The sequence below is a fragment of the Anabrus simplex genome, chromosome 5 (genome assembly GCF_040414725.1).
Source record: "Anabrus simplex isolate iqAnaSimp1 chromosome 5, ASM4041472v1, whole genome shotgun sequence".
NCBI classification, from domain to species: Eukaryota; Metazoa; Arthropoda; class Insecta; order Orthoptera; family Tettigoniidae; genus Anabrus; species Anabrus simplex.
In genome coordinates, this window is record NC_090269.1 from 185,792,747 (window position 1) to 185,810,573 (window position 17,827).

General features: G+C 38.6%; 1 protein-coding gene across 2 annotated transcripts in view; it reads right to left on the reverse strand.

The window, feature by feature from the left end:
- Window positions 1-4,160: 4,160 nt before the first annotated feature.
- Window positions 4,161-17,827, reverse strand: part of LOC136874428 (uro-adherence factor A) — a 209,331-nt gene continuing 195,664 nt past the window's right edge. For both annotated transcript variants that reach the window (XM_068227588.1, XM_068227587.1), the window contains exon 12: window positions 4,161-7,173. In XM_068227588.1, coding sequence (XP_068083689.1) covers window positions 6,993-7,173 — 181 coding nt within the window. In that variant the 3' untranslated portion in view covers window positions 4,161-6,992. The remainder of the gene's footprint in view (window positions 7,174-17,827) is intronic.

Genomic DNA, 17,827 nt, shown 5'->3' on the forward strand with positions numbered 1-17,827 from the left:
CAGCTCGTGGTTTCCCATTTTCACACCAGGCAAATGCTGGGGCTGTACCTTAATTAAGGCCACGGACGCTTCCTTCCCAGTCCTAGCCCTTTCCTGTCCCATCATCGCCATAAGACGTATCTGTGTTGGTGCGACGTAAAGCCAATAGCAAAAAGAAAATTATATGGAGGCAACAAACATGTGAAATTAAACGTTATGATAATAAAACGCATTACCGTTTTACCTCCAAAATTGCAACAAACTTTCCTGTTATTTATTTTTATTCTTTCCGTCGTGGAACTTCAACACTAGCTGGGTACTTCGTAGCATACCTAACCTAAAAAATATGGTCTCTCTTATCTCAATTACAGCTGTTTAGGTAAATCCTGATGTGATAAATGTAGAGAACAAGCATGAAATATACTTAGAAATAAAGGCTTTCAATAGCTGCAGTTATCCAAAGAATAGTCACTATGTATTACATTCAGAAGTACAACTCATAACATACAGTATGTAGTTATCACCTGGTGGGTTGGCATGCTTTTTACAGCACAGCTTTATTCAGAAAGGGTGGCTTCTGCTACACATACACCAACTGGGAATAACAGAGACCATCTCCATAAACCATTTGTGAATAGATTCTCACTGTTTAGACTCTACAGTCGGGAACAAAACTATTTCTTAAGTTGCAAAAAGATGGCATCTCGAATACTCTCGATTGCTGTGAAGATACCAATATAAATGGTCCGTTATTGGACATTATAAATTTTCCAGCTAACTCATTCCTGGTTGCCAGCGTTTCGCCCCCGTGTGCTAGGTTGGGCTCATCAGTTGGTACCTAGCACACCTACCAAGACGCATGGCTTGTGCATACCGTGGAGGCCACTTTGTAGGCTACCTGGAGCCACCGGCAGTGCCAATGCACTATGAGAGACTTTGTCTCATTACCAAAAATTGATGCCTGCTTGGCCATCAGATGATACGGATGTTGATTCCCATAGGCAATCTGAAATATTTGTCCTGAATGAGTAACTTTTATAATACCAATATAAAAGATCCGTTATTGGACATTAAACATTTTCCAGCTAACTCATTCCTGGTTGCCAACGTTTTGCCCCCGTGTGCTAGGTTGGGCTCATCAGGTGGTACCTAGCACACCTACCAAGACTCATGGCTTGTGCATACCGTGGAGGCCACTGCGTAGGCTACTTGGAACCACTGGCAGTGCCAATGCACTACGAGAGATTTTGTCTCATTACCAAAAATTGATGCGTGCTTGGCCATCAGATGATACAGATGTTGATTCCCATAGGGAATCTGAAATATTTGTCCTGAATGAGTAACTTTTATAATACCAATATAAATGGTCCGTTATTGGACATTATAAATTTTCCAGCTAACTCATTCCTGGTTGCAAGCGTTGCAAGTTTAAATAAAAACTTTAAAATTAGGAATTTTATTTCTTTTTTTCTTTTCTTTTCAAATTTTAAACTTTGCTAAGCAATAACAAATAATCAGGTACAAAAGTTTAGCTCGTGAGCTTGAGAAACAATGTTAGAAAAGTCTAGAACAATCAGACAACATGATTTAACAAAATGAGCTTGAAGCTCCCCAGTTACAATTTTAAAAAGAGCACCACGGCTCCCTTCAATAAAACTACAAGGAGACTGAGCTCCAAAATTTACAACAGTAGGAAGAGCATCTTTACTCCACACAATTCCTCTCTTGGAGACTATTCTCCAAAATGTGCAAGTTCCAGGCCTCTTAAAGGCACAATCTATATTTTACCAAAACCAAACAGTATTCACTGTCTTATCTGCTTAACAGTCGAACTTACATAAGAAATGAAAAATAGCAGTTAAATTTAACAGAAGCAATAAGTGCCCATTCTACCTGGCCTTAGTAAAAAGAAAAGGTTATTGGCCGGAAATCAAAATGTTGGAAGGCAAACACTTGCACTCCTCTGATGACACTTGAAAAATACCTAAAACCCTATTTGGGCAGATGGCATTAAGTTACAGAGGCTAAGCCTATATTACGGAGGTGACTAGACGGAGAGAAAGTTTAAATTACAAGGAAAAGATAAATTTAAGGTTTATGTAATCATAGTCAGCTCAAGACCAAGTTGAAGGGGAATGCAAGAGGGTTCCCATTCTTTATTCCATAAGTTACATTGAGTTCTTTAGACTGATTTGAAACTTTACATTGAGAAATAAAAATTTATTTAAAGATAAGAATTTCATAATGTTCCATATTGAACCAAGTTCACAATTGAATTTCAATTTAAAAGAAAGTTTACATTACCAAAGAATTTTTCAAATCTTCCCCTTGGACTAGCTTTCTGAGATGATTACATGATTAAGAGATGTCTGCCATTACCTTGAGCTGGTGAACCTTCCGGAGATGGACGAGGCAAGCCCTCCCCTGCCTCCACTACTGACACACTCTACTGCAGACTGGAGCGATCAAAAGACAATATGGCCTGAAAGGTCCCAGCATTTATAGCGGAGAGGAAGGTTCCAGAAATCTCTGGGCCGACACCCTGGACACACCCACAATTCTTATATAGTAAATTAAATAAATTTCAAAAATTCCTTATTGGATAAATTTTAAAGCCGGCGGGAAAAGATAGAAGGGCTAGAAACCTTAGAACACCAAAAACAGTCTACAAACAATTCCGTTTAGGAAACCTTGACACACAAAACTACTCTGAAAATTGATTGTTCACCCTCGTACCAGAGGGCGCACATAAGTCGACAGTATAGACATCTGACAATAAACATCCAAACTTCTTCCACTAGCAGTTTCAGAGTTTATGTCACAGATGGCCTTCTAAAAGACACTTGATTTAAATGCATGGAGCAGGTGTACCCCTGGTACAATTATTATTATTATTTAGGTACGCTGGAGAATAAGACAATAGTTATGATTGGATTGTTTTCATCGTGTTTTAAACCTACATCTCTCCAAAGATTACGTAGGTTGTATTGGCCCAAGTTACGAGATATTGAATGATCACTTTGTTAATGATCTTGCCTGCTATATTAATAACAACAACCGTGAATATTTTTTAACTAAAGTAAACTCGTTAATGATCTCGCCTGCTATATTAATAACAACAACCGTGAATATTTTTTAACTAAAGTAAACTCGTTTCCTCATACTGAGGTGGTGCAGCCCCCAATGGAGGGGAGCTGCAGGTACCATTTTTACCGCATATCAACTTTCCTGCCATTCTTAAATCTCTGGCAATACGGTACCGGGAATCAAACTCAGGCCTCAGAGAACGGCGGCTGTGCTAACCATTACGCTGGTGGACATTCTTAACTACCAAAAAAAGACATATAGCATGACTGATGCATGCTTTAATTGCGTTGCTCTCACACAAAACTATTCACCTATTTGAACGACATCATCAGAGCTGCAGTAGTCCTACGCTATGGAGGCGACATTTCTTAAATATGAAACACAGTTGTACGGCATGACTTTGATGCATTTTGATTGCGTGGGTCATACGGACAAAACTATTCACAAATTTGTGTGATGTCATCGGCGCTGCAATAAGGCTTGTACCCGCTTCAAAGGGGAATCGTTGTTCTTCTCTGACGAATTACATTGGGGGGATCCTGTTTTTCATTTTTTTTGTCCCAAAAAACCAGGCAGCATCTAATACACGAGTAAATACGGTACTTCTACAATTCTCAGCATATTCATTTATTTTAATTTTTTAGCCAACATAGGACTACTTAATCAATCAGGTTTATGGAGGTTTTTCTTCTTGTTGTCAGCCCATATAACTCCATTTTCTTTATGTAAATGTAAGTGTATATTACTCAATATGGCTTTCATTTTCTATTGTGATTTGAGGAATCTGAAGATGTCCAGTTGATTACACAACACATGTTCTGTGTTAAAACTTTTAGTGCCAGGCAAAAATGTACTGGTGAGATCTAAAAGTGCCACGCTGTTTTAATGGAAAATGAAGGCTTTAAAAAAAAACACCAAACTCCTCCGTTTTAAAGATACAAAAGCGAAACTTAATCAGGAAGTGCAAAACATAGTAATCTAAATTCGGGATAATTTTCAGATCATTATGAAATGTAATCCTCACTTTACTAATTAATTAAAATAATTTATTCAGGAAAATAAAAGTTGGAAAATTTTATTATTCCTATTACCACCAGCTTATGAAATAAAAATGAACAGTGGAGGGTACACATACATAATATAAGAACCATGAAACAAATTTTTTGTGATCTAAAAATATCTGCAGTGGTGTCGAAAGTCTGAAATTTTAAAATACAGTATTCATCATACACGAAGAATGACTATCACACAAGTAAACACAATTAAATGATGACAGTGAAAATAAATGGCCGTATAGCTAATGACCGATGAAGACCAAGTAGGGTACCTCCGTGGATAATATGACGATCTGAAATAATTCTAGATTTGAACACCGGTCCAATGGAGAACACGGACCCCTCCATTTATCGGAGACTCTTCCTGTCTGTAGTTGGCCGATATCCCGGAAGTAGCTGTGTGATCGTTGTCGACAATAACAGGTTTCTTTTCCCTCTCCTGGAAGCCTGTAGTGCGTACAAAGCAGGGCTCTATGCTATATGTGAAACTCTGCAGTACATGCTGTCCAATGGAGTGCCGGCACTTTCTGCTGTGTACCAACTCCTTGAGCTTGGTACAATTATTGATACGTTTCTGTCGGCACCCTCTGGGGCAGCAGATCCAGCTGAGCAGTCAGCAGAACTTGTCATCCGTTTTATGAGGGATAGTGGGTTGTTTTATTGTTTTTCTTTTTCAAGTTGCTTTACGTCGCACCGACACAGATAGGTCTTACGGCAACGATGGACAGGAAAGGGCAAGGAGTGGGAACAAAGTGGCCGTGGCCTTAATTAAGGTACAGCCCCAGCATTTGTCTGGTGTGAAAATGGGAAACCATGGAAAACCATCTTCAGGGCTGCCGACAGTGGGATTCGAACCCACTATCTCCCGATACTGGATACTGGCTGCAATTAAGTGACTGCAGTTTTATTGTATATAAACATAGCATTTCCTATTAGTCTTCATATTATTGTTTACTACATTTTATTCTACTGACTCTCTTTTAGATTGTGTTTGTATATTTTTAATGTGTTTTTTAAAATATTAATTTGCATGATATATATATTAAGTTATTGCATTTTAAGGCAATGTCTTATTCTACCATAATCTATATTTTCTATCATTTTATCGGAAAATAAGGCATTGCAAATTAGATCCACTCATTATTTCACACTCGCAATCATTTCTTCAACATCATTTGTTTTAAATTCTAGTCAGTGGATACATTTTAAAATTGTAATTGTCATATCATGTCGTCCACCATTAGGCGCTGATGACCAAGATGTTAGGCCCCTTGAAACAACAAGCATCATCATCAATGACCGACAAGTCAAGTGGTGATTCCTCGGACTTCACGGACAGCGATTCCGATCTTGGTGACGAATCAAGTGCCGATTCTGCCTCAGAAACGTGATTGTACATAACCAAAACAGTGATAGTGACAGTGATGATGTTGATAGTAATAGTGACTGACCAGAACAATCCTGCTTAGACTTCACAACAGTTCCTGGAATCATTAGTTCTTTAATATCCTTCTCTCTTACAACACTCTTCTTAGTCTTCTACGCCATGCTTTTACGAGTCACGTGAAAAGTCAAGGAACCTTAAATATTGCTCGAGTTTATCAATAGACAGAAAAGAAAAGAATGTTGCCAGAACATGGTAACCTGAACTCTCTTTAATGGTTATGTCAACATCAGGTGCCATTTTTAGTCTAGAAGCCTATCAAAGAATAAGAATCTCTCAGAGCAATGCTGGCAAGTTTCATTCACTTTTTTTAGCATCACTCACAGCGAATCTGGCATTAAGAGAGTTAAATAACTTCTTTTATTCAGTTGCTTCTATGTCTTAGTATTTTATTTGATGTATAAATGATTAGAAGTTTGTATCACATTTTGACTATTTAAAGTCGACACTGAAAAACATGGCTTCTCACATCTTAGACCTCAGTTATGTTCCCGTTTCTCTCCCTAGCACCACCCTGAAGAGGAGGAACAGACTTTGTTTTTTTGCTAGTGGTTTTACGTCACACGAACACAGACAGGTCTTATGGCGACGATGGGATACGAAAGGCCTAGGAGTTGGTACAGCCCCAGCATTTGCCTGGTGTAAAAATGGGAAACCACGGAAAACCATCTTCAGGGCTGCTGACAGTGGGATTTGAACCCACTATCTCCCGGATACAAGCTCACAGCCGCGCGCCTCTAACCGCACGGCCAAGAATAGACCTTTTGCAACAACTCAAAATACTATTAAGCAAGCAATAAATTAACTAATAAATGAGTCATTAAAACTGTTGGAGCAGACTTGGAAAATGAAGCACCTAACAATATATGCCAGGAAGTCTAAGTTTTTAAGGACTATAACCATAAAAAATAGGAATAATTGAATTACAACTGCATGGAATAAGTGAACTCTATGGATGTCAAACTGCTTTTTTTAAAATATTTTATTTTTGATAGATATTTGCTTTTTAATTATTATGTTACTCTCCCATCATATTCTGCAGTCTTCCATCTCATCTCTAAGCTAAGGATCTGCATTATCAGAGCCATTCAAGTATTAAGTGAAAAATATTTCACACTCAGTTCTTTCTTCATCTAATCTAATGCTTTGAGCATCAGATAATATCAGAGTATTGCTATGAAATGCTTTTCCAAAGGATTCTTGCAAATAATTTTGCAGACTAAAGTATCTGAATGAAGAGGAATGTCTGCTGATTTCACACTATAAAGCATTATGGTAAAACATTAAAACATATTTCAGGTCTTTCTAACAGAGATGTCTAACTTAATACTTGAATGGAGGCTTGTAGTAGGTGTCAAATATTCTAGCAATGTTTCTGTAACATGCATGTCTCACAGCCAAACATTGTGTCACAGATTCCTATGGTTTCACTCTTGGATTGCTTCAGCTGTCTGCTGTTGTAGCTGAAGATGCTGTTCTCTCTGCTTCAGATCCTGAATGAGAGGTGAAATCTCAGAGATAGGAGTGCCTAAGACTTCTTCACACGCATCCTGAATCTCCTGGTCTAGCATCAATGAAGAGATCTGATCATCTGTCAGCATCTCCACACTGCAACAGTCAAATATAATCAATAAACATCAAAGGATTCTTTACAACAATATCTTTCAAAATGAGACGAGTACATCTTGTACTAAGGGAATATAGTGAAAAGCTATCAGAAAGGTGACAAAAACGAAGTTTGTGTATCTAAATTTCATCAGTTTAATGCTGAAAGATAAAGATGATGATGATAATAAAAATTTCCTTCAGCTTACCCCAGTTATTTCTACCTTCCCTCCCCACCCCCAATAATAGTAATAATAACAACAAAAATTAACAACAAAAGTAATAACAATAACATCAGGCAAGTAAAAAAATTTAAGTACCTGGGTGAGATCATCATGAAAAATTGACTAGACAATGAAGCACATAGGGAAAGAATAGACAAACTTGAAATAGCCTACCAAACGCCACATACGATCTACAACAAAAAATGCCTTTCCCAAAACACTAAGATGTGTCACTATGAAACAATTCTGAAGTCAGTTGTTATATATGCAGCCAAAACCCCATCCCTAAATGTCAATAAAGAATTACTCGAAGAACGGACAAAAAAAAGAACGCAGAGTAATTAGGGGGAATCATGGGATCCAATTACAAGAATGGCATCCACCAAGAAAGATCCAACAAGGAAGTCTATAACAACTAGAGAAAATTACAGACATGATCCACAACAGACGGGCATGAATTTACGGTCACCTCAAACGAATGGACGGAAACATGCTGACCAAACAGATTTTTCACTTATTTGATTCAAAACCTAAAACCACGTTGCCTTGGTTTAGAAACACCAAAGAAGACCTTCAAGTGCTACACATCAAACCAGAAAACAATTTGAAGTCTTTTCCAAAAAAAAAAAAAAAAAAAAAAAAAAAAAAAAAAAAAAAAAAAAAAAAAAAAAAAAAAGTCGTGACAAACGGGCTAAACTGAAACGAATCACCGAAAAGAGGACACGGTGTCCCTTGGACAGAGGAACGCAAGTAGGCCTACTAAAAAGGAACGAGAGAATTCTGAGCTCAAAAGAAAGCAAAGTTCACTGCCAAATGTAACAAGACTAATCGTGGTCCTCAATGACCCCAGCGAATAAATAATAATACACAGGTTAAACAATCTTCCGGAAAGAGTGAGGTGATGACCTGGTGCAAAGTGGTTCAAAGAGCAAAGAATTCCATTCACCACCAACACGAAGGAGTATTTGAAATCCACAAAGGCTAAGAAGTTTAACCCTGGTCCTAAGAGGCTGAAATGGTATGTTAAAAGAAAAAGTATTTTATGATACGGCAATGTCACGTGTTTCGTGTTATTTTCCACACTCTCAGGTGAATCGCTCAGAGAGTAACTTATTTCAAGCCCTGGGCACCCACTCTTAATAATATTATAGTTACAGAAAAAAGAACACAACCCCCTCCCGCTCTCTCTCTCACTCACTCTCTCTATACAATTGTACAGCCATCACAATAACACTAATTATCAGACACATTTGGGCACACTATCCGACCTCCCTTGGATACCTCATGTTCTTTCCTGACCCCGACAGTGTTACAGCATTAAAGACCTAGGGAATCTTTCATTTTTATGCCCTTCGTAGCCCTTGTTTTTCCTTGGCTGATGTCTTCATTTTTTGAGATGTCAGATCCCTTCCATTTTTGCCCCAATGATTAGTGTTAATGCAGGATGGTTGCCCAGTTGTACTTCCTCTTAAAACAATAATCACCACCACCACCACCACCACTACTGAACTACACAGAGGCAATTTTCTACAATGTCACATGCACCTAAAACTAAACAACAACAACATTACACAGATTGTTATTAACTGATAACACCTAGTTGTATACTTCCTGTTAAAACAATAATTACCATAATGTCTTTTCTCCTAAAACTCATATCAGCTAGATGGCATCATTTCTGTTACAATAAAAAAATGAATCCACTAATGACAGTTACAACAGCTTGTTGTGCTTAATAAAGGTAACATTTTGAACATCTTGGAATGGATCATGACCCGAAGATACAACGTACTCTGCTACTCCGGATTTGTCTGGCTAGTTGATTATTTTGGCGAGTCACGGACTAGAAAAATGCTAGGGTGTACCCCGCAAGTGATGTGCAGTTCCTAGAATCCTGCAGAACTGTGAAACATGGGCAACCAAGTGTCACACAGATGGCAATAATGAATACGTTCTCTATTAGTGGCAAGATAAGAGGAATTGGTGCAGTATAACTAAGTGGAGAGGAAAAGGACAGAAAGGATATAGACCAGAGGTGCTCAGCTGGACGCCCGTTGAGGCTAGCCCAGTGCGGCCAGGCTGGTATGACATAAATGCGGGCAGATTACATAGCAAGCATATGTCACAGTGAAGCAAGAGAGCGAACACCCTTTGCAGGGAAGCGAGGGAGCATTGACGTTCAAATGTGACTATGAAGCTCTCCTCCACTACTCAGCAAAGTGTTAATTGAGGTACATTATTTAAAATAAAACTCTATAATCTATACTGTGTTCGATATAAAGTCAGTTTTATTTTCTTATATCTATTCATTCAAAGAAAACTGACACCACACGTTATAGTTTTTGTGTTACGATCTACAAAGGTATAGGGTTTAGACGTACAAGCTATGATTTACAATTCCTTGGATGGGAATGACAGTATTTTCATTTAAAAAAAAAAAAAGTAAAATTCCTGTTATTCATTAAGCAAAAGTAATATAATTAAATAATGCAACAATGATTTTGCACAGTGTTGTAGTGTTGTGTGGCTTTCCTTGCTCACTAAATTTCTGAAAATAATATTTCAAATTTAACAGGTGCCCAGTGATAATAGCTAGCCTGTAAATGGCGAGCGAGTTTTATCACAAGTAAGGACATAGATATTTACCATCTAAGATTAAAGTACAACAACCATGTAAATGTCTACCAGTATGCCTTCAAATGAATAACCTTACTGATTTTATTCCTGGTAAGCATGATTGGATTGTTGACAAGTTTATCAGATAATTTAAACCCAAATAACCACAAGCCACAGCTTATGCAGCTTAACTCTGTATTATATTAGAACTGTTTCTAAAGCACATCTTAAAATGTAATAGTGGAAATTGTAATTTATTACGTACATTATAAAAATATTTCAGGTTGTAAGCTTAACTCTTTATTGTATCTGGTCAAAATACATTAACTGTAATGAACATAACTTATTTCTTACAACGTAAATTGAAAATGACATGGATTTCTGCCCTCTGTCTTTCATTATTTTCTGCCTGCATTTCAAACTCGGGCATCGCCGCAGTGATCCAGAGTAACTGGGGGAACTTTGCCCAACCTTCACGGCCTGTGACGTAGTCACGTCACAGGGGTTGAATAGCATACGCTCATTGCCTGCCAGCCCGCCCACTCCTCCTCAGACCCAGAGTCCCCTGTGGGGGACACCAAACAGCAGTTTGTTAAAAGTCCCTGGTGGACAAGCCAGGAAACTAACAGTTCCCATATCAGTTCAGGCTTGCAAGGAGAGATGGCAGCACACGCCAAACTACTGTTTGATGAAATTTAGCTTCTCTGAAATACACAGCAAATTAGCAAAATGGCGTCTTCTAGCAGAGACACGTTTTCAGGTGCAGCTCTAGGTATGTTTATTTGTGGAATCAATATTTTTTAATGTAGACATTCACAATTATCAGTTATTTATCAACAAGGCTTCTGCTAACGAATTACTTTAAAATAATTGTTGAAACATCTACTGACAATGTTATACAAGTAAGGAAAGTATGGTGTCCCCTACCGGGGACGTTGGGTCTCAGTGTTATCAATTGCAGAAGATTTTTCATGTTAACCTCAAAAGCGAATTGGGCTTCGTTTGCAACTCAGAGTCGTTTGTTTGTCACATAATGAACTAAATGCAAGTATTATCATTTAACTGGAATTTATATTTATTCCATACATATATATTTGTGATGAAACATGGTAATTGTTGAACCATCACATGCAAAGTAGTAACTATGAGTGAGGTTATTCTACTTTTTGATAGTAGCAGTTACAGAAGTATGTTTTTCTCTTTTAGAATCTGAGACCTTCACTAATTTGGTTAATTTGGAGATTGATGGCAACATCTCAGAGTGTGATGACCTGCCGGATGATGATGATGATGACTATAATGAACTGAATGGCCCATCCTTCGAATTAATTGGCGAGTCAGCTGAAGAAAATGTGGAAGAGGATGAGGAAGAAGATGAAGGTGTTGATGAGACAGCAAGACATGTACAGCCAAGTCCAGTTCGTATAACATATTGGAAGAGAACCGAAGACTTCAGCATTTTACCTCCCGCTCCAGATCACATCGAGATACCTATCAATCAAGTAAATCTTTCTCCAATGGAATATTTTAATAAATATACTCCTCATGAAATTTTTGAAGCATTAGCCATGCACACAAATCAGCGCTACCTCAAGGATACTTGGATGATACTGAATTGTTCTGTTGAGGAGATGAAAACATTTTTCGGTATCACAATCACAATGTCATACTTGAAATTCCCTAGGATCAGGATGTACTGGACAGGGAAAACAAGAATTCTTGCTATTTCAGACTCAATGTCCAGACATCGCTATTTTATTATCAGAAATAACCTTAATTTGTGAGATGATTCAAGGGTCACAATGGAAGAGAAAGAGAGCAATCGGTTTTGGAAGGTTCAACCGCTTATCTAGTCAGTTCAGAACGGGTGTCTACGAAATCCTCGGCTTCTGGGGCCACGTATCTGCATGGCAGTTTGTGAAAGGGACGTCTAACCCATGTGGGTTGAAAATGTTAATTGCAGCTGCGCCAGATGGCCTTCCCCTTGATTTCGTCATTTATCAAGGTAAAGGAGATTCCATTACACATGATCTGGAGTACAAGCAGCTTGATTTAGGTGGTAAAGTGGTCATGCGTCTAACCAGAACCCTGCCCCGTGGAATCACCATCTATTTGGGGTCGTATTCCACATCCATTCAGTTGCTTGACATGCTACATGCTAGGGCAGAATGTCAAACGACGGGTACGATCCAGAAGTGTAGAATTCCAAAATCTTGCAATCTCAAGGGTGATGGAGACATGAAGAAAGAAGTTCGAGGATCAACAGATCAAACCGTATGAATTGATGGACAGATAACACTAGTAAAATGGAATGATAACAGACCAGTGACCACGATCTCGAGTAAAGAAGGCCAGATTCCCCTTGATGAATGTCGACATTGGTCGAAAAAGGATGCTATGTGTATTCAAGTTAAACGTCCACAAATTGTCAAGGCATTTACAACATGTATATGGGTGGTGTTGATTTTCTAGATAGGATTATCAGCATTTACAGGATCTATGCACGAACCAAAAATGGACGGTAAGGCTCAGCTTCCATCTCTTTGACTTCGCTATTGCAGCATCCTGGATCGAATACAGAAGAGACCGGGCAGCCCTAGGAATACCGAAGAAGGATGTTCTGGATTACCTACAGTTTACGAAGAAAGTAGAAGAAAGTTTGATCAATATGCCTGCAATTGATTCAGGGTCGGACTATGAATCAGAAGGGCCTCCGCCAAAGCATCCCAAGACCAAGATATTCCATCCTTCTGATAGCCTCCGGACAAAACATGTTTTGCACATGCCTGAGTTTCCAACCCCCGTAACCAAGAATAGATGCCGATTTCCCAAGGCTCGCATTCGCTGATCAACAAGTAAAGAGTTTCTTTGTCTGCAGGATACAAGAAATTGTTTCAAACTGTACCATGAGTTGTGAATGTAAGTGACTACCATGGACTGAAGATGGCTATCACGTGATGAAAATGACTAGCATGTGCTGTAAGTGACTTGTGAATTTTAAGTGACTTTCATGAACTGTAAATTACTGTTTCGCGCTATTTTGACTTTGTATTTTCTGAAGTTTTTTTACATAAATTTGCTAATTTTGTATTATGTTAATTATTATTTAATTATTGTGACAGTGATATTTACATTATTTCTGAATATGTATATCATGGTTTGACTACAGAAATGGATTAAAATAAGTTCTACAAATCCGAAAATGTGACTAACTCATCCTTGGTTAAAACTGTATGTCCCCTGTAGGGCACGTGAAATTCCTCAGAAGTCAGCCACTTGAATTTATTTTATTGTAACCATGACATTTGTATTTTTGTCTAAGTATATGTGTCATGGTTTGACAACAAAAATGCTTTAAAATGTGTTTTTCAAAATCTAAATATGAGGCTAGATATACTAGGTTAAGACCCAGTGTCCCCTACAGGGGACATGCGATTTTGCAAGAGTCAGCCATCCCATATTTTTAAAATAATTTTTCCTGGTCTCCAGGAAGCTTCTTCTATTGGGTATTGCAAGAAAGTATAAAAATAAGATTAAAATATTTCTCTGGGTCTGAGGAGGGTACAGTGCTGAACGCCTGTGGGATGGAATGCCCAGCGTAAGCATCTTTGGTATAGACTGTACTGGAGTAGAGGTATGAACGTAACAAATGGTGTTATTCTGAAAGAAGATCTAGCTGAAAACAAATATCCCTAGCTGGTACATTCACAGGTCTAGGTGGTAAACGTACTGCTTCTTTTGCAGCTTCATCTGCAAGTTCATTTCCCGCATTCACAACATGGGTTGGGAGACACGCAAAGTGATTCTGGTGTCAGTATCACACAACCTGGCTCGAAGATCACGAATCTGTTATACCAGTGGGTGTTGCGGAAAAGAGGTGTCAATAGACTGCAAAGAATTTAACAAGTCGGTGCGCACAAGAAAGTGGTTTCTTTCATCACCCAGCACAAACTGTAAAGCTCAAATATTAATTCTTTAAATTCTTTAATTTGTATATACAGGTACACCTTTTCATTACAGCTTAAACTAAACACTAAAATTGAGCATTGAATTTAGTCTTATAGACATTTTTCATATGTTTCAACCCATACTGGGCCATCTTCAGCTGGTTTAAATAACTGACATAGACACCTTAAAAATGACAAAAAATATGTACAAATACAGTACAAAATGATGATTGACAAAAAACAATGATGCTTAAAAAAATAATTTAAAAATGCAACTTGAAGTGTCTATTTTAAAATATCTTCTTGTTTCAGACTTAGTAAAAGCTGGCGATATTGTTATGGAACATTCTTGTCATAAAGCTGGTCCAAATATTTATCAGGCTAAGTTTGTGGGTGGGGGGAAAACTTTCTGATGGAGTCTAGAAAGAAAGATACTCTGGATAAGTATGCTGATGGAGAAAATGAAACGAGCTTGAAGAAAACAAACTGGGTAAATGGTGATGCAATGTACTCGCTCCCCATCATTTGGCCTCGATGAGTAGACAGACTCTGTCCTGACCTCGCCATGACATGTTGCATGAACATTCAAATGAACACTGACGGGCAGTGGTTGAGAGCTGTTCTTATTTAGAGAAGGTGGTTGAGAACAGTAAGGGAGGGGAATTGGAGGGAAAGCAATAGCTTGCCTGTCACATGCTTTGATTGATTTATTGGTGTTTGGTACTGACATTAATTCATCAAAAAGGATGTTAACTTTTTCCAGAAATTTCATTAAGACTGAAGTTAGGTTAACTCTTTAGTCAAAATGTAAGAGGATATTCTCAAATATATTGAGCAAAATGCCTTTATTGGCAAGACCAGGTCTTGGTTTATGGAAGTAAAGAAGTGACTGAAATCACTCATGTGGTCAATCATAGCTGAAAATCTATTACATTTCTTGGCGTTCACATTTTCTTTATAACGAGTTAAAAAAAACTCCTCGGTGTTTGCCCAATGTATAACCAGTGTCATAGACATATCTTTCCCAATAAATGATCCCATTAATATTGTTGATGATCTTTGATTTTTCCAATCTGTCAATGTAGATCTCAGCTAAGATGCCTGAAGCTGGTGAACCCATGGGAGACCCTTCTGCTGACAAATTACGTTGTTAAAGGAGAAATAAGGATTGTTCAAAACAAATTTTAGAATATTAAAAAAATCTTCAATTTCTAATTTACTAAGATTACTATGTTTGTTTAAATTATTCTTGATTAAATCAAAGGTTTCATTTATTGGAATACTAAAATACATATTAGAAATGTCAAAGAACTGTATGGTGTGGAAGCGTATTATCTCAAGTTTTCTGGAAATGTTGCAGAATTCTGTTGTTGTTTTTTTTTTACAGATGCACTCTTAAAAAATAATGTTTCTTTAAGGATTTCTGAATAAATTGGAAAGTTCTGTACGTGAGGCTATTTCTGAAATTGATGATCGGTCTAATAAGGATGCCATCTCCATGGCTTTTCGGTAAAGACAGATTGTTCTGATTGTGGTAACATGTGCATTAGTCAAGTACGTGGGTCCATCGGTATTTGCATCATGGAACACAAAAGAAATACGGTAATCAACTTCTTCTTCAGTTTCCATTTCCAGTTCCCTCCTTGTTTGGCCTGGGGATAAAGGACCTCATCATTGAATGTCTCCCATCACTCTTTTTCCCTGCTTCCAGAATTTCTTCTAGCTTTCCTCCTCTGTCTCCATCCATTTCTTTTGGGGTCTTCCTTGTGGCCTCTTTTCTGTCAGTTTCTCTGTAAATACTTTCTGTGGAACTTGGTCTTCTCCCATTTGCATCATGTGTCCATACCATTTAGCTTGCTTGCTTCTGTCCTGTAGTTTTGAAACTCCAGCCGGGCCTCAAGATGGCGCCAGGGAGTAGTCGTCTGTCGGTATCGCTCTGTGTCTTTTGTCTATTAGTAGTGTTCAAATGTAGTATCACGTCTGTTTGAGTTTGCCTCTGGGATGAGAATGTGCTAGACTTCGACGTGAAATATGAAAACCGCTGGGAAAACGCTTTTGTGAATGGTTCGGAGCCCATGTGCTGGCTTTAAATGGAACTATGTATCTGGTGACATCACAACCAGGCGAGAAAACATCAGACGAACTCTAGACCAACGATATCTGGTTCAGCAATTTGTGTGCTTCTGTTGGCTTTGTCTGGTGACATACATTTGAACCCAGTACCCCAGCATGACTGCGGTATGAATTTCTTCTACCAAAATGTAGGGAGCATGTGTAATTCTTTGACGGACTTTAACCTCGCTTTCAGTGCCGCCAGCAAAGATTGTATTTGTATAGTTGAAAGTTGGTTAAATGATTATGTTGGTGATAATGAACTGCTGTCTACTGATTACTGTGTGTTTCGTCAAGACAGACATCAGGTCCATAGTAGCAAAGTGAAAGGAGGAGGGATTATGATTGCTGTGAAATCTGCTCTAAGGCCAGTTTCCCGGCCAGAGCTGGCGGGAGACTGGGAGTGTCTCATGGTCAAGGCCACCCCAACATCAGGGACGTCTGTGTTTATAGTGTGCTGCTATCTGCCACCGGACAAAGTGACTGCTAGGATGAGTAATCTTCGAACAACAATGGCCAACGTCACAGCTGTTTTAAACCCGCAGGATATCTTTGTAGTTTGCGGAGACTTTAACATCAGGCATTTGGCTTGGAATCCTGGTCCCGTTATAAAACAAAGATGTGCGGAAGTCTTCTTACTTCTAGAAATCGTCAGTGAATTCGGACTCAAGCAAATGTGTCACTTCCCAACAAGAAACCAGAACTTCCTGGACCTTGTTCTAATCTCGGATCAATAATGTGGACACTTGAACTGCTTTGAGACGGAAAAGGTAATTACATCTGACCATCGAGCTGTAGAATACACTCTATCTGTACCGCGAGTTATCCGCCCCGTACCGCAGAGGAAGTTAATGTTCGCATGGACTAAGACTGATTTTCCTCAAATGAGAGATCTCCTTTCGTTGTGTTCCTGGAATTTAATCGAGGACTCCCCCTCCGTCGACGAGGCATTAACCCTTTTCTACGACTTCCTTCGCGCTGCAATAAAAGACACTGTACCGTCTCAGATAGTAAGCACGCGGAAGTACCCATGCTGGTACGACTCTGAGGTAATAGATAAAATAAAAGAAAAGGAGAGGGCAAGAAGGAAGTTTAAAAAAAACGGGCCATAATAGTGATTATGTGCAATTTTCGACCATACGCGGTGAATTTAAGAGTCTACAGCTCAAAAAATACAGAAACTATATAACTTCGATGGAATCGAAATTAGCTGCCAAACCGAAGTGTTTCTGGAATTTTGTAAACAACAAATGGAGGTCATCTCGCCTGCCATCTACTATGCTTCAGGACGGGAAAGAACTACAGGACAAGAGGAGCATCTTGGACAGTTTTGCAGATACCTTTGAAAAGTATCACTCACCTGCCGCACAGTGTAATCTATCCACTTCGTCCGTGTGTGATATAGGCCTAACTTAAATAGTGACCTCTCCAGCAGAGGTATCTTCAATTCTTGCTTCTTTGGATACCTCCAAATCATGCGGTCCAGATGACGTACCCGTAATAGTATTGAAAGAATGTGCATCTGAGCTAGGTAGGCCACTTAGCATCATAATAAATATGTCATTCTCATCAGGGTATTTTCCGTGTGAGTGGAAGAAAAGTTACGTCATACCAGGGTTCAAGAAAGGAGGCAAAATGGTGTTTGATAACTATAGGCCTGTTGTGTTATTGTCCCTAATTTCAAAGGTGGCAGAGAAGATCGTGTATAAGAGATTGTACAGTTCAGTTTCACAGTATATTAACCCTAGTACTGCTGCA